Raw genomic sequence first — 25,370 nt, 5'->3', positions numbered from 1 at the left:
TATATATATATATATATATATATATATAAAGCATAGAATTTTAAATCTATCCAGATCTGTCAACAAAATAAACGTCATTAAACCACTGGTGTCCATGTGCATATTATAGAAAATGTACCGGAGATGCTAACACTGTCACACCACACAGACACACACACACGTAGCACATTGTCAGAGGTGTAAAACGTCTTGTGAGAACACTTTGGGTGACCCGACCAAAGCCCTGCAGGAAGACGAGGCGAGCGCCGGCTCCGGCAGACACGGCGCGTTTGGCGCCTCTGTCAATATTTTGTCCGAGCTGAAATTATTGATCACCCCACCCCATTCAGTCACCCACACAACCCCGCCGCCATAATGTACCCTACATATTTGATACGGGAGCTATTTTTAAAACTTGGGTCTTTCAACTGTATGAAAAATTGAAAAGGACTGGGGGAGGGAGCAAGTGAGGGATGGAGGGAGGCTGGGAGGGGGCAAGAGAAGGAGAAAGCCAGGGGAGTGTGGGGAGGCGAGAAGGTGACAGATTGAGAGAGAAAGAAAGGGATTTACTGTAAGAGAGACAAATGTCAGAGGAGAGGGGAGGTTGAGGGATGGCCATGTGGGAGGAGAGAGATCGGCGGTGAAAAGAGAGGGAGAGATGAGATGGTGAGAGTGAGGGAGCGGAAGAGAGGGAGATAGAGATGACCTTTTCGTTGCTTTCGCTCGCTCAAACAACACGGCGCTTTGTCACAACGATACAGGGTGACGGTGCGACGGAGTGGTCAGAGAAGGTGGCAGAGTGGCAGAGAGAGGACGAGCCGTTTAGCCGGGCTCTCTCCGCAGAAACCTTTAAAACACAGTGCGGAACCAAAATGATAGTTTTCCCGTATTACTGCAACGGTCCGGAGCAGTCACTCACTACACTCAAGCCTACACACCCTCTTGGTGAGTTGCGTGTCCATCATGAAGTTGTGTACGTGTTTTTCGGCCTTGGTCAGCTCCAGCTTCCTGGCTACCACGGCAACCACCAGAGCCGTGCATCCAGCACCCTGAGAGAGAGAGAGAGAGAGAGAGAGAGAGAGAGAGAGAGAGAGAGAGAGAGAGAGAGAGAGAGAGAGAGAGAGAGAGAGAGAGGGAGCGAGGGAAGAGGAGGAGGAGAGAACAGAGCACTGAGTCAGTCGCTACAGAGGAGGAATTGGTAAAGCAGTGGCTTTTGGACAAGGAATTAGCCCCGGATGATTGAAAGGAGCAAGGACAAATATGAGGGAGGGAGTCGAATGACAGGAGGGGAAGTGAATGGGTGATAGGAGAGGATTAGGAGGGATAGCTCTGTTCCAGATCCACATTTCCTCGTGTTGAGAGGGGAGCCAAGTCTATTTTCACCTCCAATCCATCTGGTGTGAGATCCCTTCTATGTCGCCTCTATATGTAGCTGAAAAACATGCCTCTTATAGATTAAAAAAAAAAAACCCATCAAAGATTGACACCACCTAATTTTGTTTAATTAGATGCTGTCAATCTGAATTACATGGTGTCAGTCTCCCCCTGTCACCGGAGGCTCGAGGTCCGCAGGACTTGTAAAAGTGTAGAACAGGGACCGGTTTGTCTGTATTCCAGCGCTACCCACATGGGACATATGGCAAATTCATTTGGGAGAGAGTGACAGCGGTCCCTCAACCGGAAAGACATGCTTGAGAGGAGAAAAGGAGCAGGAACACAGGGAGGAAGACAGACTTAATTAACTTTCAGATTAGACACTGTTTTCAATGGGGCTGCTGAGTGCTCACAGGTTCCTCTGAAGGGGCAGGCAAGGAGAGGGACGGGGGGGGAAATGGGAAAGAAAAAGAAGATGAAGAGAGTGAGGAGCCGTGAGTAAATATAAATGGGAAGGGAAGGAAACATGAAGAGAGGATGGAGGGAGGGATGAACACACGAGTCAAGGGTGTGTGCACCGAATAGGGGGAGAGAAAGATGGAGAAGGCAATGTTAATGAGGTCACATATCTCCTGATAAGTAATGAATTAAGATTAAGAGTGTTTAATGAAAATGTATGAGTGTCTTCCTTGCTGCCTCTCACCGTGGGAGAGAAGCAGACAGAGAATACAGGAGGCAGCCTATAGGAAAGCAAGAGCTGGGGAGCACGCAACGTTTTTGAGGCAAGTGGGAAAGAGCCGGGACTTCATCGTGCACACTCTTGAACGACAAGACAGGTTTTCCAAAAATAACTTCGGCTGGGTTCAGTAAAATGTAACGCACAGCCAGGCATTAGTGCCCACGTCTATACACTCATCCACTCTATTTGTGTTTGTTCAACAACGATGAATAAAATATGATGAGGGCCAATGGAAAACCCTCAGTGGATTGGTGCATGTCTGCTTTAGGGTAGGAAGTCCTCTGCACACTGAATGCACCATATGTACAAGTACAGCGTCCGCGGTCACAACTGTGTGTACTCGCGTATGTTCCTCGGTTCGAAACAGCAGGGGACTGATTGGTTTGTCAGCGCGGGCTTTGTGTGTGTGTGTGTGTGTGTGCGTGCGTGCACGCACGTGTTCCCGAGTGCGTGCGTCGTGCATGTGCGAGAGCTTGTTTGTGTGTGCGCCTGCATCCATTTGATTCCAGCAGGGCTCTCCTCGTGCAGTCTCCACAGAGCGACGCGGCTGATGATGGCTACGCTACTGTGATTTGTTTGGTGCGCCTGGGTGTTTCCCTCTGCTGCCTCCAGTTCAGCGCAGTCGTCTACCTAGCTGTCAGAAAAGAGGGAATCACCCATCTGTGCTTCTGTGTAACATCCACACTCACACACACACGCACACACACGCACACCAGGTAAAAACTTAGCTCTAGCTTCCAGCGTGAAATCATTTCTCAGGCAGCTCAGCGAGAACACAGAGAGGAGAAAGAGGAAGATGTTTGACGTACAAAACAATGTCATTTATTTTGTTCAATCAGTGTGCAAAGTACAAGCACTCAGATGAGCACGAAAACAGAAAGAGCACAGAAACTTTAGAGATGGAAGCTGTGATGCATCTGTGGGTCTGATAACCCAATAGAAAAGAAGAAATAACAGTAACATTTTAATCTCCACATCATCATTTGCATCTTGTAAACATTGAAGAGGAAAAAGATTTGTAGCACCCTAATGTATTGCAATTTCCGTCTTCCTTTCATTTTTGTTTTATTGTTTCATTATTATCAGTTTGTCATCCTGCACTGTCACTCTATTTGTTTGCATCACAGACTCAACTTATGGCTGCAGATAGTGTTGACGTCTGCATCCATACATTTTTCAATCTCATTTGAGTTAAAAAGTCCCATTTTACTGTCTGAAAATACAAAAAAAGCTCACAGCGGTCACCATTGCTTTGTGGTCGACTCCCCTCCTGCCATCTATCCAAACAACACACATGAAGCCACACACATACAGATCACACCTGGCACTCCCCCAGGTACCCTCGGGGCAGTGGTATATTCCAACACTGTTGGCCTTCATGTGTTGTCATAGTAACAACGGTGGGATTTCTCTCCAACAGAAGCTCATTACAATTATTTTCACCCAAGAAAGAAACATCACATCCTGTTTTCTGCCTCGACCTGTCACCTCTGCCTGGATTCTCTCGCTGCAATTTCATTCTGTTTACGGTCTGTTTTTCAATGACTCCACATATCTGGCGTCTCTCACAGGTGGCCGGCGTCCTTATTATTATGACCATTTGTTTTTTTTGTTCTTTATGTTCTAGTTTGTGGCGGGGAAATGGAGTAAGAGGGTCAGAGCATCACCAGGACGGCAGCTCTCATGGGGTGTTTCCCAGTCTGCAGGAGCCAGTATTTATCAGAGGTGGTCGAGGAAAGCTGTCTGTTCCTCACACTTTTATGCCAGATACACCAGCACATCTTCAGAGGTCTACAGGAGCTCAAACGCCACAACGGATGAAGGGAGGTTTGGCACGAAAAGGCTGACATTATTAGGAAGGCGGTCATAATATTACGGCCGATCTCTGCAGATGAGTCCGTTTTTCCCCAGCTCGAATGTTCTCCGATGACCAACAAAAATAAAACACTCTGTCCACTCTGAACAGCGTAATAAGAGTGTGTGAGTCTGTGTGACAGGCGAGGAAAGTGTGTGTGGGAGTCGTACTAAGAGTGTAAGTCAAGCTCTTTGTCAGTGCGGTGTAGAGGATGCAGACTGTAGCAGTGGGCTCGAGACAATCTGCATCCACCTCCTGTTTTGTGTCTGTCTTTGTGTGTGTGTGTGTGTGTGTGTGTGTTATAGCAAGAGATTTAGTCAATATCAAACACACTGATGGGATGATTCACCCAGCAAATGGGATTCTGTGTGGTACTTGTGAGAGTGTGTGTGTGTGTGTATTTTTTTTTTTTTTTTACTCATGTAATGGACTGCACTCTGAAGAAAGTAGATGAGCTGAGAAACACAGCGAGGTCGGACACGGAGAGGATGACCGACACACGTGCCGGTTTCGGGCAGTTTACGGGGACGAGAGAAGCGTCTGAATCATCCACGTCAGTCTAAACTGGATGAAAACTCAAGAGCGCGCAGCAGACGATGCAAAGGAAGAGCGCCGGCGGAGTTCTGATGTGAAGGGTTCGTCTAAATATCTTCTGAATTGCTCTCTTGATTTAACATCCAGCTGCTATTAAAGTGCTCTTCACAGCTGACTCTGCTGCGGTGATTATTGCTTGATATTTGGTGTACTCAAATCAAACGCTCTCGTAGCTCAATGCAAGCTGAAAATAAAACAGAAGGCAGTACACTGGGAGATAAAACGCTATTTTAGTAGGGTATAATCCCATTTTCGTCCGTATACACTTTGCATCGTTTTTCTATTGTAAGATAAACAGAACAAGAGAAACTTCCGTTGATTGTAAAATCCATTAAACTGCCGTCATAAAATCACACCTTAGCATTTAATTTGAAGGAGCTAAATACGGCGATTTACACAAATTGTGCATATTTCCAATGAGGGGATTTCAAAGTCGACGGTTGTAAATTAAATTTGTTTCACACTTTCTGGAGCCAGTTGTGCTGATGGCGCTTCATAGATCTGTGTAAGTTTGAGTCGGTGTCTGAAGCCGGGACAGTGGATGAGTTGCGCGTGCTTTTCTATTGGGCGAAGCGTCACTGAAAGAACCGGAGTGCAGGCTGAGTCATCTGAAATACGACAAAGCTTTACAGACAAAACAGACAAAAGGAGAGAATTCGATATATATGTTCTACTCCTCCTAAGCCTTTTAGAAAGGGCTTATTATTGGAAAACGTGTTGGAAATGTCAGACAGTAATAGTAACATTTTTGTATTAAAATCTGGGAAAGTAAGCCTATAAGCCCTTTTTGAGCCAAGTGAATAGATTTGAAAATACTTGTTTCACCAGAATATTCCTTCTGGGGCACCAAATAGACCTGCCTAGTATATCAAAATGTGGCTTTATGGTGGTAAAAGTGTGGAGAGTCACGAGCCAGAATGAGCCCCGGTTTGTGGAAGAATTCATCTTCACCCAACATAAAACCTGGAAGAAGTTCATGTTAGAAATATGTTCATGTGATCAAGGCTTCTTACTGCTGAGTTGATGATCAAACTCCAGGTAATTCTGGGAACGCAGACCAGTTATTCAGTAAATGTGACATTAGGTATTGAGTCTCTGTTGATTCTGGGCTTCATGACCCCCTGAAGTTGGGGCTGCAAACAATAAAACAACAAAATAAAACATCTTATCAGGGTCCGTGTGAATTGCGTTGTAGAGGAAAGGACGCCTTTATACTGGAGTCGGCTGTTTTCATCAGCTCCCTGCTCTCTACCACATCAACCGATCACTGCAAAGCATCACTGACAGCATTTAAGAGGAACCAGTGATCGGCAGAAGACCGATCAATAGACAAGGTTGAACGCTGTGATTGCGCCGTCGTCGCTGCTGCGGCGGCGATCGGCCAGAGGGCGTGACCGAGCCACATGCGGCTCGCTGCAGCTAATTAGGAGACGTGTCATCAATGGAAAAGTGTGAATCCGGTGGAGTTTGGGTCTTAATGATGTCAAGGTCTTTGTGCGAACATGTTCGTTCGTATCACAGTGCTCTTTCTCCTGCCCCCTCGCTCGCAGCAGTTGTAACCAGACCCTGTTTTCTGTTCCATCATCTGCATTTCCCACCAGCAGCCTTTCAGAAACAGCGGTTTATTGACTTTGTGGTCTTCTGTCGTCATTCCTTGATTTATATGCTGGGAAAGTAGCAGACTTTGCCTCTGTGGCCACCAGGTATGAAGTAGTTATGACTGTTAATCGATTTGAAAGGATTTATTTAGTTACTTACAGTACTTTTTTTTATTAATCAAGATTAATTGCATTTTTTCTTTGGTATTTTAAATTCTGTCATGTTGAAGTTGCAGAGTGTGAGTCATGTAAACATGACTTCTGGCAGTTCAGCCAGTTTTTTGACAGATGTAGATGAATTAATTTAATAAAAACAGCGAAGTCACTGAAGTAGAATCTGTTTTAAACATACAAGTTTGTGTATTAGCTGTATTAATGACCTGTAATGCACTTTGCATGATTTCCTTAAGCTTTTTTCTTGGGAGCAGAGTGCACTGTGGCTTCATGTGCTCCCTCTTGTATTCCGGCAGGTCATCATGCGTCTCATCGATCATGCCTGTTTAGTATGATGGCAGCACTTAAAAGACATAATGTACCTTTTGGCTCTGAGGAGAGAATCCTGCCTTGGTTGCTGGAGTGTTGGTGGGTTAAAGAAAATCAGCCTTTTTCCTACAAAGCGAGTGAACACCCACTGAGCAGTGATTTCTGGCTTTTTATCTGAACAGTCCTCTGTCACCTACTGTGCTTTCCTTTTCAGAAACACAAAGCGAGAGCCTCGTCGTGTCCTGTGAGAAAAGTATTTCCAGGCAACATGTAATTACTGAGCCCTTATTTCTTCTTCTCTGACCTTATAAAAATTCAACGTGTACTTATTTGCACATTTGAATTGAGATTATGTGACATTTAACTATGGCGCAATTAAATCAGCTAATTTTCGAGCATTTGAAAAGACACTAATTGCCTCCAGCCATTCAGAAAAGTGATAAAGTGATAGCATGGGAGCAGATGTGTACATTCAAATTAACCCAAAAAGATGTGCCCAGTTGGAGCAGTTTCCACAATATTAACGCTCTTCGTTTCAACAACAGGCGGCCGAGAACGACGAAAGGAAAAGTGACAAAAGAGATGGGAGAAGGAAAAAAAAAAAACAAAAACTGAAAGAAGGACAAAGTGAAGGAAATATTTAAAAGAGGAAGGAACACCTGTGAAGTGAAGCAAAACGACGAGCAGGCGGCGGCTTAAACACTGATACTAACAGATGGACGGTAGATGGAAATAAACACATGGCCTCGGGGAAGGGGAGACGGACAGAGGGAATGAAAGAGAGAAAGAAAGAAAGAGAGGGAGCGAGCATGAGAACATGAGAGTGAGTGGTGAGGACAGAAAACCAAAGACTGACAGGGAACCAGAGAAAGTGAGAGTGGGAGGACATGGCACTCTGAAAGGTAGGACCTTCATTATGCAACGAGGACAGACAGGCACACACACACACACACACACACGTACGCGCGCACACACACACAGAAGAAATCACATCGCTAACATGCTCTTGTTTGCACGCCCACACACCCAAAACACACAGAGGCACAGATGCAAGCTAATTCAGAGAGGATTGCCCAAATTATACAAATGGCAGAATTTCTCTCGCAAATGACAGCATGCTCTCTAATCTGCTGACCTTTGAACGAGGCGAGGACAGCGCCACGGGGAGTCAATGTTAGTGCAACAGAGAGAACAGAGGGAGAACAGAGGGAGGAAGAGGAGCAAATGTACTGACCATGATGCCTGTGAGCAGACAGACTCCTTTGCCACAGTAGGTGTGAGGAACCATGTCTCCGTAGCCGATGGACAGGAAAGTGATGGAGATGAGCCACATGGCTCCTAGGAAATTGCTGGTCACATCCTGGGCATCGTGATACCTACAAGGAGACAACGTCCCGGTTCAGGAGACAAAGCCACTCCGTGATAAATCAGTCAATAAATAAAAACCCAAATATTGAAAGCAACAGGTCTTTCCGAGTCAGTCTGAAAAATATGGGCATCAAACCTGAAACAACAATGACAACACTCATTTACATCGTTCCCAATACTGCTAACATAAAGGAGGTCTTTCAAGCAAAGAAACAATGCAAAATGAACTATTTTTCAACTTAACAATGGGAGTATGTGACGGATTTACTAAAAATCAGAGTTTTTTTCATCCACAGATCTTGATCACATTGTGCCGCAACTCTCACACCAATAATTGCTCTTCTCATGCTAGCTGAATACTTTATTTCTGGTAAGTCTGTGGTCTGGAACTGTTGAACCTGGTCAACTTTTATCAATTTAACGAATTCAGTGAGACCAAAATACGTTTTTTTAAAAGTGTTTTAATAAAATAATTGTTTTCCCTCTACTTATATCTTTACAACATAAATGATCTCAAATTTAATGAGACAAAATGTTAAAACAGGTTTGCTCTCTGGCGCCCCCCCCAAGGGGACACCTGCCCTATTTTGAGAACCACTGCCTCCCTTTTAAGAGAGACAAGGTTCCCGAAGTCTTGACTGTGCTTCGTTTTTGAAGCAGTCAGTTGAATTTAGTGTTTTTCTCCTTTCAATCAATTTAGTTTGTTGACAGGAAATCAGAATTAAAGTTTTACATAAACCAAATACGGGCAGCAGCAGGCCAATGATTCATTTAATCAACCTAATTAACCAACCAGACATTTTCCCAGAGCTCCGCCGTTATTTCCCAAACATCACGTCAGATTCTATCTTTTCGCCGGACTGTACTCCAGTAGCAACGCATATCCCATAAAATCAGACGAGCGGTCTCCAAATGTAGGTGAAAAAACTTGGTGCAGACTCAGAGTGTGTAACAGTGTTCTTCAACGACAGAGAAGCCAGAGCTGTCCGGAGGCCGTTTCACATCCGAGCATCTGTCTGCCGCATCAAAGGATGAAGAGTAAATCTCTTGTCTGCGCGGCCATATGCCCGATTAGCGCTGCGCTAGGTGTGAGAGGAATCCTCTACCTGTGCAGATCACTAAACCTTCCTCATGTGAAATGAACAAAACAAAAAGCGAAGCAAAACAGATACAGTTTAACATTCGATCAATAGGATTCAGCAGCAGTATGACAGTTTTTTTTTCTTTTTTAAAATAATACTATTTAACATGCTGATGTAGTGGAGCGATTCTATTGAGGCTTTTTGTTTCACAATTGCCAGAATTCGTCTTAAGCTTATCATAGAAACAGGTCAGAAATGATCAGCTTGACCCGCCTGAGGTTAGCGAGACCTGAATCCATGAATCTGAATCAGCTAAAAATGTCCCACTGGTGGAGAGGGAAGCTCAGAGAAGGTAGCCTGATGAAACGTACCCACACACAAATGAGAAATATTTTTATAACTCGTAACAGCAGTTTTAACCATTGGCAGATATTTTAAAAGCAGGTTGGTTGATGCGTTTGGTCTGATTATTTCTTTTTTGAACTGTAAAAGGCCGCCGTTGGGTGAAGTCTTGCTTCTTGTTTGTTATTTTCATGTGAACTGTAAACTGGGATACGGCGCTTTCACTACTTGTATTTATTCCAGTTCCCAGCTGCTTCTTGACTGGGGAGTCCAGTAAACACCCCCTCCTAACGCCACAACTTATTGTACTGTCATTAATTGAGATATAACGGCTTGTTAATTCAGTTTCAGACTTGCTGATTGTTCGGGGAGAAGCGGGATACAGTTTCTCATCTTCACACTCAACAAAGCAAGCGACAGCCCTCTCTGGCAGAAAAGTACTAAGACAGACATAAAAGCAAAATCAATCCTCTCATCTCCCCCATCTGGAGAGATTATTCAAAACTAACATTTCCGAGGTCAAGACTGTCGAGCTCAAAATGCTCTCATGAATTTCAAATACACCAGTGAATATATTTTAAAATTTGTCTGAGTGGATAATTTGTTCCTGTTTATAACTGATCCATTCGACTTAAGAAACAGATTTTTCAAGACACAGGGATTGGCAGAATAAATTTGGATGATGCAATTTGCAGCTATAAACACTATATTGTGATATTAACGTGTTTTATGGTGCCATTCACTTTAACTTTTTTTGTTGCACCACTGGGTATAAATACTTTACTCGTGGTGAAATATGTGGCTTGTACTCACAGAGGGGGAGACTAAACCTACTACTAATAAACACTATTTTTCATTTTTTTGTTAGAAAAACAAAACACAATGTTACAACTCAGCTCCTTAAATCAAATCAAGTCTACAACTGGCGAGAAAGGCTCATAAAATAAAGTCTAAAGATGGATTATGCTGCACAAATGTCCCACATTATATTTCCTGAAAACGTAATTCCGTTGCTTTGCTGAATTCCTGCAGCAGCCGGTCGCTGTCACCTCCGCTCACCTCTCACACACCCGTACAGTCCAGGCAGCGATGATCCACAGAGAGATGCTGAAGACCAGCAGCACCGTCCCAGGGCAGATGGTCATGAGTGTTTTCATTACAAACCGTGTGTTAAAATGGACCTGAAACACACACACACACACACACACACACACACACACACACAGTGAAAGCGAGTTCATCACTTCCACGCTTTTCTCCAGAGTTACTGCTCCTCCGCTCTGGATTGTCATCCTGCACACCGTTTCCCACACAGATGTTTTACTAATTAGTCTTCTGAGTAGCTTCTGATCGCTGCGGTGCTTCGCAGGATCTCCGGTGTAATTGGAGTGGAGATCGGGGCTCGCCCTCTGACTCGGGTCAAGCCGTACAGTGTCTTTGAGTAATTGGCCTTTTTCAGAGTAGTTTTTATCTGTAGCTCATTTGTCAATAAGTGGCAGACATCAAGTCCTGGCAGACGGATCATTTGATGGCTCAGGCCTGGAAGGGTAAAGCATCTGATAAATGAGTTGTCATTTTGGAGCCGCACTCCGATGGCAGCTTCACCTCCTCTCTCCGTCACCGGAGCCCGGGGGTCAGATGAGTGCCATCGCAGATACACTACCATCCTGCTAAATGACTCATCTGAAACCTGCTCCATGCCTCGCGCCGCCCGCTCTCTTTCTCCTCCACTTTGTTTGCATATTTCCACCGAGGGCCCCAAACTGTACTTTCTGATCTTGCGGTAATGTTTATCGTTTAAAGTCATTACAAGCCTGGCACCAATCCTTTATTGCATGACGTGTACACATTTCATCGCGCTCATATTGCAATCTCATTCTAGACATTTCTTTTCATGGCCCATTTGAGCCGCATTCAATATCTTGTTCCCATTTCACGCTCCCGTCTCATATTGTATTATGAAAGATCCACCATGGCTTACATCTAAGTGTCTGAGAACAGTAATGACAAAAGGGGAGGACGGGATCTGACCTGGTCGATGGAAACAAAGAAACCCATTGACGAGAAGACAGAGGGCAGCGGAGAAGATAAGACATTCAGAAAGATAGAGGCCAAGGACGAAAAGGGACAGCGCGGACGTGGATTCAATTCAGTGGAGAGAGCTCTTGACCTCAATACCTCCACAACTCCCTCACTTCTCTCCAGCTGAAACCTTCGACAGCGACACTCGGGCATTCAGGCAGCGGACACACACACACACACACACACACACACACACACACACACACACAGGCGGGCGCAGAGCCAATCTGACCTTATTTAGGGCACCTATACTCCGGGAGGAGGCGTCGGTGAAGAGCTTGCTGTGCAGGAGCATGACTCTGGCGATGAGGTAGAGGCGCAGGAACATGGGCACGCTCAGCACCATGTCCAGGTCAGCCTCGGCCTGCGAAGGCGCGTACGAGAAGGCCAGCCGGGCGCGCCACTGGAACTTGAAGTCGCCGGGCACCGGGTGCACCGCCGACACCAGCAGCTCCAGGGCGATGAGCAGAACCCTCTCCATGGTCATGGCGATGCGCCAGTCGTCCGCTCCGTTGTCGATGACGAACAGCTGCGGGAAGAGGAAGGACACGAGGAGAGTCGAGTGAGGAGAGGAGTTACGCTTCTTCTAATGCGTCGCGGGGAAAACTTTTTCATCAGGATGCTGCGCTGGCACTCTCCTCTCATCAGCACCGTTGACTGATCTGATGATTAAAGACACCAGCAGCAATTCAGAGTAAATGTCTTCCCTGAGACGTGGAACACTATCTACTTAATCAGTAATCCATTCAGTCTCTAAATAGTGTTCTGCCTAATTTTCATATAACCTGCAACTCTTCTTTTACTAAAATTAAACCCAAGGATGCTGAGTCATTTGGCGATATGGCTCCAGATCAAAAATACACTTTCTACACATCCTTATCACAATGTGCATCTAAACATCTAAACTGTGGAAACACCATTTGCCGGCTGTACTGTGTTGACTGGAAGAGGATTAATAATATTGTTTCAGAGGGAAATGGGAGTCAAGTTGTTGTTACCCTAGAATTTGATGCAGACTGTTTTCTTCTTGGATGTTTGTTTCTGTCGGTCTCAAATACACAAGAATTAGAATGTTGGTTTAATTGCAGTTTTCTCTACACGCATGTTGATGTTTTGTGTGTCCTAATTGCCGTGGTTGCTCCTGGATCTGTCAGCAGGGCCGTTGTTACGAGGAAGGCGTAAGAGCAGGTTTCATTACAGGAACCCTCCTCCGGACGGTGCTGACAGGAGCTGGGGGTGAGGGAGGGGGCGGCGGGGGGGCTGATGAGGAGGAGGCGCTGGAAAGAGATGAATGAAGTGCAGAGGAAATGAAGGGATAAAGATAGGAGCGAGGAAATATCAGCGAGAGGAGGGTACTGGGGGAGGGAAAAAAAACTTTTCAAGACCTTTTTGTCTTTTGGTTAACAAAAGGAAGCAACATCACACAAATCCAGATAGATTATTTAGTCTGCATCACTTCTGGAGACAGCTGGAATTTAGCAAGATGACATGATGCGTTTTCATATTTGGAAGACGACATCAAAATGCCAGGACTCAGTTGTGAAGTTAAATGCCTTTATTGGAGATTATTGCTGCTGACAGAGATGGTTATGGTGAGTGAGAGAGCATTAGGAAACAAAAACGGAACAGAAAGGTCGGGGCAGAGGCAGGCAGAGAAATGAGGAAGTCCCCCCCCGCTGTAAATCAGCTGAGCTTACCAGATGCTGCACAGCCTGGAGAAACAGCGACGCCGCGAACAATTGCTCTTTGCAACATGATTCATTTCGAGGGCTTTTAGCCCACACAAACATTTGTTTTGGAGAGAACAAAACCGATAGAACCACAGGTCAAACGTCGGCGCGCTCAGCATGACGGCCAGATTAAAGCCGCTCCACCAGCAGACCGGACGAAGCACATCAAATGTATTTAAATACCGAAGTAAAGCGGGCCTGCCAAATCTCGAGCGTCGAGAGAGGAGCGCACGGGGTGTGATTAACTCTCAGAGGGGAACGCAGACTTCTGGTGGGCTTCAGACGCCTCAGACCTCAGGATCTCTAACTCAGACTGACGTCAATTTTAATCCCAAAACAAAACAAAACAAAACAAAACAAAAATCCATGAAATATATTGCAGAACTGTGTCACATAAAGTTAATGAAAATTATATAGTGTGGGTAGATTGCGCGCCATGCAAAAAAAATTATCTTCCCAGTCATTGTGTGACGGATCGATTAATCTCAATGGATATGAATTTTGTTTGAGGATCAGAATTCTTTTTGCATTTTGCATTGAAAGATATTTTTGGTAGCATATGTTAGAATACAAAAGACAAAAAAGTATTACCAGAGTTGTTCTAATTGGAGGTTTCCATTATGAAAACCAAACAGCTAAGCAGCTGTCACACACTTAACAGTCATGGAATTTCATTGTGTTTTATGTCATTTTTAATTTGTTGTCTAAAAACGTGCTTCAATAAAACATTTTTCTTAATCTAAATAACTGTGTTGATATTATTAAAGTACAAACCAAAAATAAGAGATGCTGAAAACGCTCCCCACTCTGGTAGTTAGACTGCACCCTGACCACAACCGACTGGCTACTGGAGCTGGACTGAAGCTCTGCCAGCTCCTCCACCACCTATGGATACCCTGCAGATCTATTATCCATATTTAACGCTGCGGGGAGCCCGTGTTTTCCTTGCTCTGCCGTTTGTTACATGCTGATTGCATGTGTACACACACACACACACACACACACACACACACACACACACACACGTGGCCTCCACACACACACCTGAGTCATTGTGTAAGTCATCATTTGAACCAAGGGTCAAACCCCGGCTTTACTATGATCAAACGCGCGTGTTCGTGTGTGTATGCGTGTGTGTGTGTGTGTGTGTGTGTTTGTGTACTGTACTTGTATTTGTGTATGCCTGAGTGAGTTTGAGAGAGTGTGCAGACCCAGCCTCGTCATGGTGACTGTTGCCAAGGCGACAACATCAAAGAGCAGCCAAGCTTAATTAGGATCCCCAGTGAGAGAGCGAGAGAGAGGGAGAGAGAGAGAGGGAGAGAGGGAGAGAGGGAGGGAGAGAGGGAGAGACAGAGGGAGGGAGGGAGAGAGAGAGAGAGAGAGAGAGAGAGAGAGGCAGAGAGAAGTCAAAAAGTGGGAAAGAAAAGGCAGGCAAAGACGAGACAAGAAGAGAGAGAAAGATGTAAGAAGAAAGACTAAAGGTGTGTGTGACAGCCGACGAAGAGGAACAGAGAAGGAGGCTCTGACAGGCTGTCTAACACTCATGTTCTCTGCAGAGATCTATAAAGACTGATGTGTGGGACGATTCATATTCTAGTGACATTTATTGGAGACTTACAAAAAATATGTTTGTTTCTTCTACAGCTGGTAAACATTCTTTGGGCTTTTTTGGATTAATTTATTGTTATATTAGTAAGATGTGTATAGTTCTGTTTAAGTTTAAGGTAAGTCACTGCAATGTTTGCCTAGTTTCTGAACAAGTTTTTCTATATGTGTGTGTTTGGAAGAATTCTGTGCTCGAGCCAGGCACCGTGCATTTTGTTCCTCCACTGTGACTTGCACTTTCTTCTTCGCCTCGCTCTCTATGTTCTCTCCTTGTTGAATCCCTCACTTCTGTTTCCTCTCCTGCTGAATGACATTTCTCCAAATCAAAACGGAGGTGATCCAGTTTCTTGCCACTAGAGGAAATGAGCGCCTCTCCCTTCCTCCTCTCTCTCTCTCTCTCTCTCCGCCCTCCCCTCCTGTCCTGTCCTCCCGCACACTCCTGCTGTCGGTCTTTTCCTGGCTAAATCGCCATGAGGAAGGGATAAATAATTAAATTCCATTAGGAAGGTAATCTGTCAATGGGAGTGAGTGAGTGCCACTGCCCCTTCTGACCAAGATGGAGGGAGGTGAGGGAGGGGGCGGTGGTGGGAGGTGGGGGGAAGCAGGTAGGGGGTGTCTGTATATGTTTGCATGTGTATCTGCGTGAGAACTATCAGGAAGACAAGCCAGAGAGCAGCTGGACAAGAGGAGCCACCCCATGGGGAGAAAGGAATAAGATCACGGAGTTAGAAGTTTGTTATTTTATTAATTTTAACAAACTGTGGCACCAGAGGTCAGAGAGCAAGGTACAAACAAACCCTAAAGCGAAGAAGACAGAGGGAGGGCAGAGCAGGAAGGAATAAAAGCAGGTCAGCAGGAGGGAAAGAAAAAAAATGGATATACAGAAAAATGTGACAATGAAAACACTAAAGATAGAGTAAGGTCTCCACACAGGTGAAGAGGCCACTCTCCACCTCCAGTATCCCCTCCTCTTCTCTCCCTCTCAGACTTCTATCCATCCAGCCGAGCCCTGACCCCCTCCGGTCCTCTGGGGCAGCCGTATCTTTGTAATCGTGTTAAGTCCCTGATTGCAAATGCCTCTCATCACAGCACCAGACGTAGCGATGGCCAGGCTCCAGAGCGCCGGACGGGCAGGGTTCTGCACCGACACGCACATCTACACACATCCAGACCTCGCAGCCTCCAAGAGGCAGATGCTGGCAAATCAGCCTCCAGTTTCCATTTCCCGCGGGAGTGAGAGAGAAAAAGAAAAAGCTCATGCTGGGACACGGAGAGCCGTAATCACCGAGGGAGTCGGTGACGGGGCGAATACTGAAAAGCATCCACACATGACTTTACACGCGAGTTCCCAACTCTAGGGAACGTCTGGGCGCCGCGGCACGGAAATCCCCGCAACTGGTGGATAACTGGGGCGGGTGAAAGACCCACAAACATAGATAGACACACAAGCACAGATTCTCACACCCTGATGTGCGTGAATATTCAGCGAGGAGAACACGCAGCTCCGAGGGAACACCCCTGTGCCTGTTTCCACGCAGGCACAAGGTGAGAGAGTTCACCGAAGTGAGGAGGAAGTGTGTGAAGGTGTGTGAGATGAGGAAGCGCTCATGTTTGCAGCATGTGCGTGCGCGACGCCGCATAGTTTTGAAGTCTAAAAATGGTAAGCGAGCGAGGGGAGGATTCCACCGACGGTGTCGGGAGACAAGGAGTTTCCCTCATTCAGTGAGAATATAAAAGATGAACTGTTACTGAAAATGGCCGGAGGCTAGCAAGACACAAATGGCACTTGAGAAATTAACATTTCTTGAAAATAAGTGGGTGAAATGCTTCTTTCATGTTCAGAGTCCGGAGTGGACGATTTGGTTTCCCCCCCCCCCTCAATTATGGATCCCCCGGCGGATGTGCATTATGCAGAATCCGCACAACATGACATCATTGGAGCGGCCGTCATTTCCAGACTGCGGCTCACTCCGAATGAGACAAGACAACTCTTCTGAAAGGAGCTGCTGTTCAGAGTTATTATCCTAATGCCATCTTGCATACCGATGAACGGATGTGAGTGCCAAGCTACTGTCGCCTTGATCAATGAACTGCTTCTAAAACTCCCCAAAAGTAACCGAATAACACAATTCACTAATGCCTAAAGTGCACTAATGGACTGGAGAAACATCCCGTCCTCACACACTCTCTCCCAGAGTTTCTATTTGATTAATTCCAACAACAATTCAATTTTTGCCTTTCAAGTCTGGATTTCCTTCAAGTTTATGAGGTAAAATGAATGCTTTCATTTTACGGCGGTGTATTACTTGTTCTTCGCTATGTAAAAGTGTATGTGCGTGCGAGTGTGTGTGTGTGTGGTCTGCCTGGTGCGTGTGTGCATGTGTGTGAAGAACAGAGGAGGCCACTGGTGAGCTGGCAGATTAGTGAGTCAGTCAACAGACCACAACTTCAAATGCACGGACACACAAACATGGACGTCTCTGGATGCTACATGAAAGAAGCGGCAGATAAGACCCAAGCCTCTGAAAAAGTATTCTTTAATATGTTTTTTTTTTTTTATTTTATTTTTATAAAGAGCACATTTAGCCAGCCCAGGCTTGTGGCCCTTTGAATCATTTTTCCTGATTAGCCAAAAGGCCACATGGAAACAGTGATTCATATTAACAGCTGTTTTTAAGGTGTGTATTGATTCATCATTTCCGATACCATTTGAATCGCCAGGCAACATTTTCTATGACCAATCTCGCTCAGTTCGGCTCACGGTTACTCATACTCGTGGCATGTGGCGGCACAGATTGGAACAATTGAAGCACTGAAAATGTCTCATGAGTTTTTTTGCGATAACAACTCCTGCAAAAAACTAATAATATCTGCTTGATCATTTTATTCTTCATCTGTTCTAAAAGAGTCTAAATCAGGGGGTTTCAAGCAGTGGGCGGATGAGCTCTCCCTCAGGGAGTATGAAGCCATCCACCGCCGCCACAGTGGGGAACCACTTCTACTTTAATCAGGATGATTTTCCAGAATGAAGTTATACCAAGTCCTACAGATTGATCCTCGCCTGAGACGTGCCATCGGATGGGGTTGTGAGATGATGCTTTGGAGGCACTGGCATTTTATGAGTTCTTCCTGAGACTGTATATTCAAGTGAACTCATGCAGCTTTAACAAAAAAGTGTGCAACCAGCCCTTCTTAAAAAATGGCGCTTTGGTGAAGCATCAGTCGAATTTCAGTCGATCGTAAATTTGCTTGTCAAACACTGTATTTACGCTTTCTTCAAAACTGTACAGGGTGTAAATAAAAACACATTTAATCAACAAGAACAGCGTAACTTCAGGCGCACAAGCAGCACAGGAGCAAAGCCATGTATATTTATAAGAGACATATGTATGAAACACTATTAATGCAAACATGCCACAGAGCAGGCGGCCACGTGGAAAAGTGAACTGGAAGTCAGCCTTCAGGTTTACCCTCAAGGTAAAGTGAGCAGGAGTTTTCAGATTTTCCTCCACAACTTTAATTTCTCTGCTTTCTCTTCAGAGAGGTACGCACCACACTAAGTATCACTGGAAATAATAACTGAGACACAACAGCAACAAATCTGAAATCATGCATAGATAGATACTGCACGTTCACACACAGAATATATTTTCTTTCTGCAAAATCAGAACCACACTGATTCCTGTGGCGAGAGTCAGAATACCGTGATCATGCCATGTTTTCCATGTGCATCATTCATGTAATTAAATAACAAAAGATATCGTAGGCAGGTGCAAACCTACAATATTCATAATATGGTTATGTTGCCATGGTAACGCTCTTCAAGTTAATCCAGTTTGGAACCTAACAAGAATCATCTCATCCGATCACATCTATATGTGAGACGAAGCTGTTTGACATACTGTATAATATGATGAGATGATGGCAAATGTGAAAAACATTGAAAAAAAAAACAAAAACCCAACACATTTCTAGTGTTTCATCCTACTGATGATGGGTTGTTGCAATAGTAATCTTGCCCTTTTAAATATGCGTGTGCTTTTTTATTTATTCTAAAAGGAGAATCCATGTCAACTTACACCCACCAGAACATTCATAGATTTTGCTTCAAAAATTTTCTTTGACTTGAAATGCTCTCAAGCATACATGCACTGAAATGTATTCTCACTCTCTGTTGCTGAAACACTGTAGTAAGGATATAAATAGCACTTTTTGAACATGTACATACATGTATATGTTTATGTACACACAACAGACACATGAAAAACACACACACACACACCACAATGCTGTTTGGTCAGAGTGTGGATATTATGCAAGCAGCAGCCACTGCAGCCTTGATCTGCTTGCCTCAAGCAGAGAAGAAAAATGGGGAACGGAGATTTAGTGAACTCATATTTCCAAAGCCTGAGATCATCGTTCCCCCTATTCATCTGCGACGAGCACGGACTAAAGTGGCATTACTTGATACATGCGTCGTGCCTTTTTCCTGTGATGCAACAAAAGACTTACCGCAGACAACACTTCTGACATACTGTATGCCCAAGTACTGCTCACATCTGAATAAGAGGAGCAGCTATGAGCTGCATCGCTGAAATTATGAACATTGTGAATTGAGTGCAGTGGAACTCCCTGTCCCTTTATGAGCTGAAACTATTTATTTCACACTGCCCTCTGATAAAATGTCATAACTTGTTCACCTCGTCGGAGCCAGCAGGGTCTGGCGGCCACTCGCAGTCCAATCTTGAGCTTTTACTTTTATGCAAATCACACAATTGAGCTGGAAACAGCAGTTATGAAACACAAATAAACACCTGAACGAGCGTCTCAGAATCACACATATTTGCCAAGACATTGGCAGGACATGCAGAGGACGTGAGGAAAATAAAAAAAAAAGGATGGAGGGTGTCCCAGATCAGTGTTTCTGTCCAGACGTTCCCTTCTCTTCAAGAAGCAGCCTTTCAGTAACGTATAATCCATACTTTAGCTCTCAGATTTGGACGCCGTTTCTGTCGATTGATAGATTAGCGGCTCATTCACCAACAGTACAGCTGGGCGTTCATCAAGAACTGCAAATACATTAAAGAGGATTTAATTGCTCATATACAGTTCATGAGATGCAGTTTCCTCTGTACGTCCCCTGCCTTACCCAGAATACATTTTACCCATAATACATCAGGACAATAGAGGCAAGTGTGTGAATTTGCATGTGAAAAGTGAGCTGTCAAGGTAAAAATAAACCAGCTATTTGTGTAGGACAAAATAAGGTCATTTATATGACCATAAAGATATGATCAGAAGGAGCGATCAGATAGTTGTAATAAGCAGATGATTTCTTGCCCATTGAAAAAAACCCGGGTTGACATATTTCAGACCTTTATTGAATAGTGAGGTAACACTAATGGCTTTTTTTCAAAGGTTTTTTTTCCAGTGTTATTAACATCAAGTTGGATTTTTTTTCTGCTGATTGATAAAATCTGCCTATAAATCGATTAGAAATCGTGCCAAAGCCGGTGTGCTGATGTCTTGCATTGTCTGTCTGACTGATGGTTTAAAAGAGGTGGAAAAATGCTCATTTAATCATCAAACTACGTGAGAACAATCGGGACGACATCAAGGAGCCAATTCAGTGGAAAGAAGCTGAAATTGTCTCCAAAGAAACCGTTGGGTGATTGATGACTGCGAAAATAAAACATTTGGGTGTTTAACAGCAAATATCACAGGATGGTTGGCAGTTTTTTGTGTGTGAACAGGCTAATTCGTACTCTACTAATTTCATCTCAGCACACAGTAAAATACTGAAGCAGCAGCAGCAGCATTGCAGTTTTTTTTTTTTCTTTTCCTTTTTTGGACGGTTTTGGTTTCAGCGTTCCTGTTTGCTGGATATCAAATCTTTCATTTAATATCCAGCAAACAAGCCCACGACTGTCAGTGCCGCTCAGCTGACTGAGCACAAAACTGCAAGGTTCCCTCTTCAGGCTGAACACCTCTCATGTCGGCTCGTCGTCTCTCCTCCCTGTCGCTTCTCATCGGGAACCCCGGCAAGAGAAAACCACTCCAAACACACAAACATTTGTGTTTCTTGGATTTACCTCCTAGAGGGCCCCCAGGGTGAACAAACTCATGTCCAGCCAACATTTTTCTGAAAGCACCCAAAAATCAAGCAGAACTGGTTATTTATTGAGATGATTGACAATTTTCTGGTACCAGTTTCTCAAATGTTGATTTTTTTTTTTTCTCCCCGCACACTCTTCATGTTTGTATTGTTTTTTTTTTTTTTTCTGTCGTGAAAGAATAAAACAAACCAATTTAAAAAATGCTAATCATTCCAGTGTTTAAGAGCATAATGCTCAGATGTTGATTATGAAGCTAATTGGTAGTTACGGCCTCACGCTGCTGCAGTGATTAAATAATAGTACCTTGCCTGAGGTTATCTTAACATACAGCAAAAAAAAATATTAAGCAAGTTTCAAATACAATGGATGATCATAGTTTGAGCAGTGGTTTCAAAACTATGCAGCTTTTATCTGATGAAAAAACATTACAAGTAATGCTACTATGTTACAAACAGTGCAAATGTCTGCTATCCCTCCATCCATCCATCCCTCCATCACCGATTAAACTCTTTGAGTGAAGAAGGAAAATCTGCATTTTTGCACAATCATGAAAGTAACAGCAGGGAGTGGGAGACAAAAGTCATTCCCACAGAAATAATTCAGTAAAAGGGAGATATGGAAACCAGAGGAAGGAAAATCCATCCATCCTTTGAGCAAATATCACCCTAAATACACCCGAAAGGTGCAGAGAATAGCTTGGTGGGGCATCTAAACATCCAGCTCTGTTTCTCTGTTTGCTTTAATAAATTACAAAATCACATACTGTTAGGAAATGATAAAAGCACGAGCTCGTTTCTTGTTGAAAAATATTTGTAATCTGTGATGATTACCAATAAATTGCGCAGCAATCTGAATGTATTGTTTTTCCTTGTTTCCTGCTGAGCACACTCAGTTTGGTCGTCGTCCTCCGACAGATCAGTCGAGACAGTAAAGTAACAAGAGGAGGAAGAGGCGAGAAACTTCCAAAAAAAAAACCCCCCCAGCAGACTACAGTAGAGAGAAGCGGGGTCAAAGGCGGACAAGATAAAGGTTTAGAGAAGGATTTTTTTTCGATGGAGAGAAATGTGGATTGAGTGATAAGGTACAACAGGGTGAATAGGTGAGAAGCTGAACGCTGTTTAACACGGAGGAGAGAAGTCTGGAGGAGAGGATGTGAAACTCAACAACAAAATTGAATTGAGGCCCAGTGGAGGAGAAGCCAGACAGATCTAATGTGATAATGAAGGAGAGAGACCGAAGAAGGAAAGACAAAGAAAAGCATACTGATGGTAGCAAACCAAAAAAAAGCAGTGTGAGATAAAAGACTTAGAGGAGAGGGGAGGAATGAGGATCAGTGGAATCAAGAGAAAGACGGCATAAATGCCAGCTAAACTCGATAACATGACTTTGATCCGACGAATCTGCTTCACCTATATATAGTATATACACACAACTCATGTGTGCATGTGTATTTATACATATGTGTGTGTGTGTGTGTGTGTGCGTGTGCATGTAATATCCTGTTACTTGCTGAGCAAAATGCTCCGGCAGAGTGTGTCATAATCTGAGGATGAGATCTTTATTGAACAACGCCTTTCATTTCGCACCGCACTGCTCCCCGCGCTGTGTGTGTGTGTGTGTGTGTGTGTATGTGTGTGTGTGTGTGTGTGTGTGTGTGTGTGTGTGTGTGTGTGTTTGCGTTTGGATCATCCGACAATAAAAATCTACAGACAAACAAGCCACTTTTTAATGCTGCTCATGCATTTAAGTAAACAGGTGTGGAGCCTTAAGGCAGGTGCCGAGTGATGAAACCAGCGTGCACGTAATGAGACACGCATGCTTCCAGGTGGAGCTGTATATGAAAGCACTTTTTGCACTCGTGTCGAGAGCTATATGAAAAAATAAACTTACTATATCGACACAATTACAGCAGGATAACTTGCCTCCGGCTGTCACAACAGATCTCTTTGTTTAGGTTTCTTTCTTTGTTGCCTCGTTCATTTAAAGGACTGTTCCTGCTCATTACAGACTGAGGCAGTCTCTGCTCCTGCTAATGATGAACTGCACGACTGATGCAGCATTTTAACAAAGTGCACATTAAAAGAGAAACTGCAGCTCTTCAGGTTTCATGTTGTTGTGCTTAGTGCTCCTGAATAATTGACCACGTGTCACACGCCAGCGCTGCACAACATATTGCAAATTTCTCATTCACAAAAATCAACATGTGTGATGTAATATATCACTGCTTCCATACAGCAGGCAAATTCAAAACAACACAATTTTAAAAATGAAAGAAAAATGGAATTAATTTTGTTTCCATTTAACAACTCAAAAAATAAGTTATCGACTGACAGCCTTAAATATTTCACGCCATACAGCAAGAGCACAAACAACAAGAAAAAAAAAAAAAAAACCCAACTGAATCTATTGACGCTCATGTGATTGAAACTAACTAAATAGGAAAAGTCAAACTTCCCAGTCGGTAATATAAACTGGGAGATACCCACAGTGAAAGCTCTGAGAAGTGGATCTGATGTCCCTCAACACGGCAGCGGTTTTGTTTGAACTCATACATCGTGACACTTCACTCCCACCTCTTTCGGCGAGGCAGATTTTTCTTCCTCTAATTATAAACCTTTAAAGCGATGTGTAGAGGCTAAACCTACGCTCCGAGCCCCCGAGGTGCTTCGACCGGAATTCAGTGACTGACGCACCGACACCCTTCACGGCCTGGATGAATATGTCCTTTCATTTCTAAAACAGAACAAACTCCGACTCAAACATACATGGAACCAACCGGCTTCCAGGAAGACGTCAGTCAAAAACCTAGATCTCACCTTGCACTGGCTGGCTCCTACACAGTGGCTGTAATGATTGTTAAACATGTTAAATAAGTATGTTATGTATTTGAGTGAAATGTGGAAATAAATGACACCTCCTGAGCTTCACTGCTTCCCTCTCTTGACTGACGTGTACGATGAGGAGCTCATTTATCTCTTTCCTGGAGGCAATAAAGCAGAGCTGCTCGCGGTGGCCATGTTGTTTGTTTGTTATTGCAATGTGAAACCTGTAAACCGGGAAACGGGACTTTCCCAACTGGTAAGTATCTAAATTCCCAGCTGCATGAAGGCAACATCCTCTCACTGCAACGATGCAGCATTTGTGGATTTCAGTCATTTTAGTGATCTGAGTGTCATTAGAACCAACAGCAATATGAACGGAATAAGTGAAACTATTCAAGTAAGAAAAAGCTTTGAAATGATCTCCATCTTTTCATTATATTCTTGATAATAATCCGGTTCTCACCTCCCCTGTCCTGCAGTGATACCTGCTCAGACATCTGAAAGTCCCCTCACCCCAAACTCCTAATTTAATCAAAAGGATTTATTCTCTGAGTAGATTAACAGAAGACCATTTTTTTTTTTTATATCTTTCTCCGTCTGCTTTTCCCTCCTTCACCCTTACAGTAAGTATCTACTCTTGATCTCCTCCTGCCGGCATTGGCGTGCCCGTCACGTGCGGCGTTCACAGTGTGCGTGGGCGGACGGCTGACTCTGTACGCGAATGTGACATCAAACTTGCGAGCAGTAACAAGAACATTTCATTTATCAATGAATGCTGGAGCATAGACGGGGAAACACACGAACACGTGCCTGCCGGCGCATACGCGGTGTCGGCACCTATTTTTCGTGGTGAATTTCAATACGCGGGCCCTGTGAATTACAGCCTGATTACTAGTCTATCAGCCCGTGCGTATGACGGTGAAGAAGCAATCACTGTCTGGTTATTGATCCGCAAAGAGAAGGCCTGAACCTCGGAGATGAATTCGACAGAAACGAGCCTCACAAACCTGCTGGAACTTTAATAGACATTTCTAGAAAACATCCATGTCGTGACGTGGGGTGGTAGGGGGGGGGGGGGGGGGGGGGGGGGGGGGGGGGGGGGAGAAGAAATCACGGCGTTAAACTAATATGTAGTTGGATGAATGAGTGTGGCTCTGTGCTGCAGCTGGTGGGAGTAATAGCTGGTGTGGGGGTATTCGTCGGGCCCGATTCCCGCAAGGCTCCCATAAATAGTCAATGTGCATCGATTGCAAATGGCTCCAGATGAAAACACTCGCTAAATGAGCGTGGTACCATTGTATTAGCGAAATGACAAACAGCAAAACAGATATTACGAAGCGTGAAGGCATTTCTGATTGATTGTTTCAGCTGTACAAGAGGCTGAGGCTGCGCGTGTGTGTTTGTGCGTGTGTGTTTGCGATTGCTCGCATGTCTGTGCGTGTCTATTGAATGACGGGATTGTTACTGGCTGAATGTGTAGTTAACATTCAGTGTGTATCTGCTTGATGCAAAGCCGTGCAGACTGTTCCGTCGATCCCGGTAAGACTTTCATTAATGTCATTAATCGGATGGAGTCGGTACACACCTGGGCCCCCCGGTCT

At 44.3% G+C, this 25,370-nt stretch overlaps 1 protein-coding gene across 1 annotated transcript in view; it reads right to left on the bottom strand.

Moving 5' to 3' along the window:
- Window positions 1-25,370, bottom strand: part of kcnn3 (potassium intermediate/small conductance calcium-activated channel, subfamily N, member 3) — a 52,663-nt gene that overhangs the window by 9,502 nt on the left and 17,791 nt on the right. The window contains exons 3-6 of the mRNA XM_030102179.1: window positions 11,729-12,025; window positions 10,474-10,595; window positions 7,857-7,998; window positions 918-1,028 (exon numbers count right to left, since the gene is read on the bottom strand). Coding sequence (XP_029958039.1) covers window positions 918-1,028; window positions 7,857-7,998; window positions 10,474-10,595; window positions 11,729-12,025 — 672 coding nt within the window. The remainder of the gene's footprint in view (window positions 1-917; window positions 1,029-7,856; window positions 7,999-10,473; window positions 10,596-11,728; window positions 12,026-25,370) is intronic.

This window comes from Salarias fasciatus, chromosome 11 (assembly GCF_902148845.1).
Source record: "Salarias fasciatus chromosome 11, fSalaFa1.1, whole genome shotgun sequence".
In the NCBI taxonomy this organism is placed as follows: Eukaryota; Metazoa; Chordata; class Actinopteri; order Blenniiformes; family Blenniidae; genus Salarias; species Salarias fasciatus.
The sequence above is the reverse complement of the archived record's forward strand: the minus strand, read 5'-3'. Positions and strand labels throughout refer to the sequence as shown.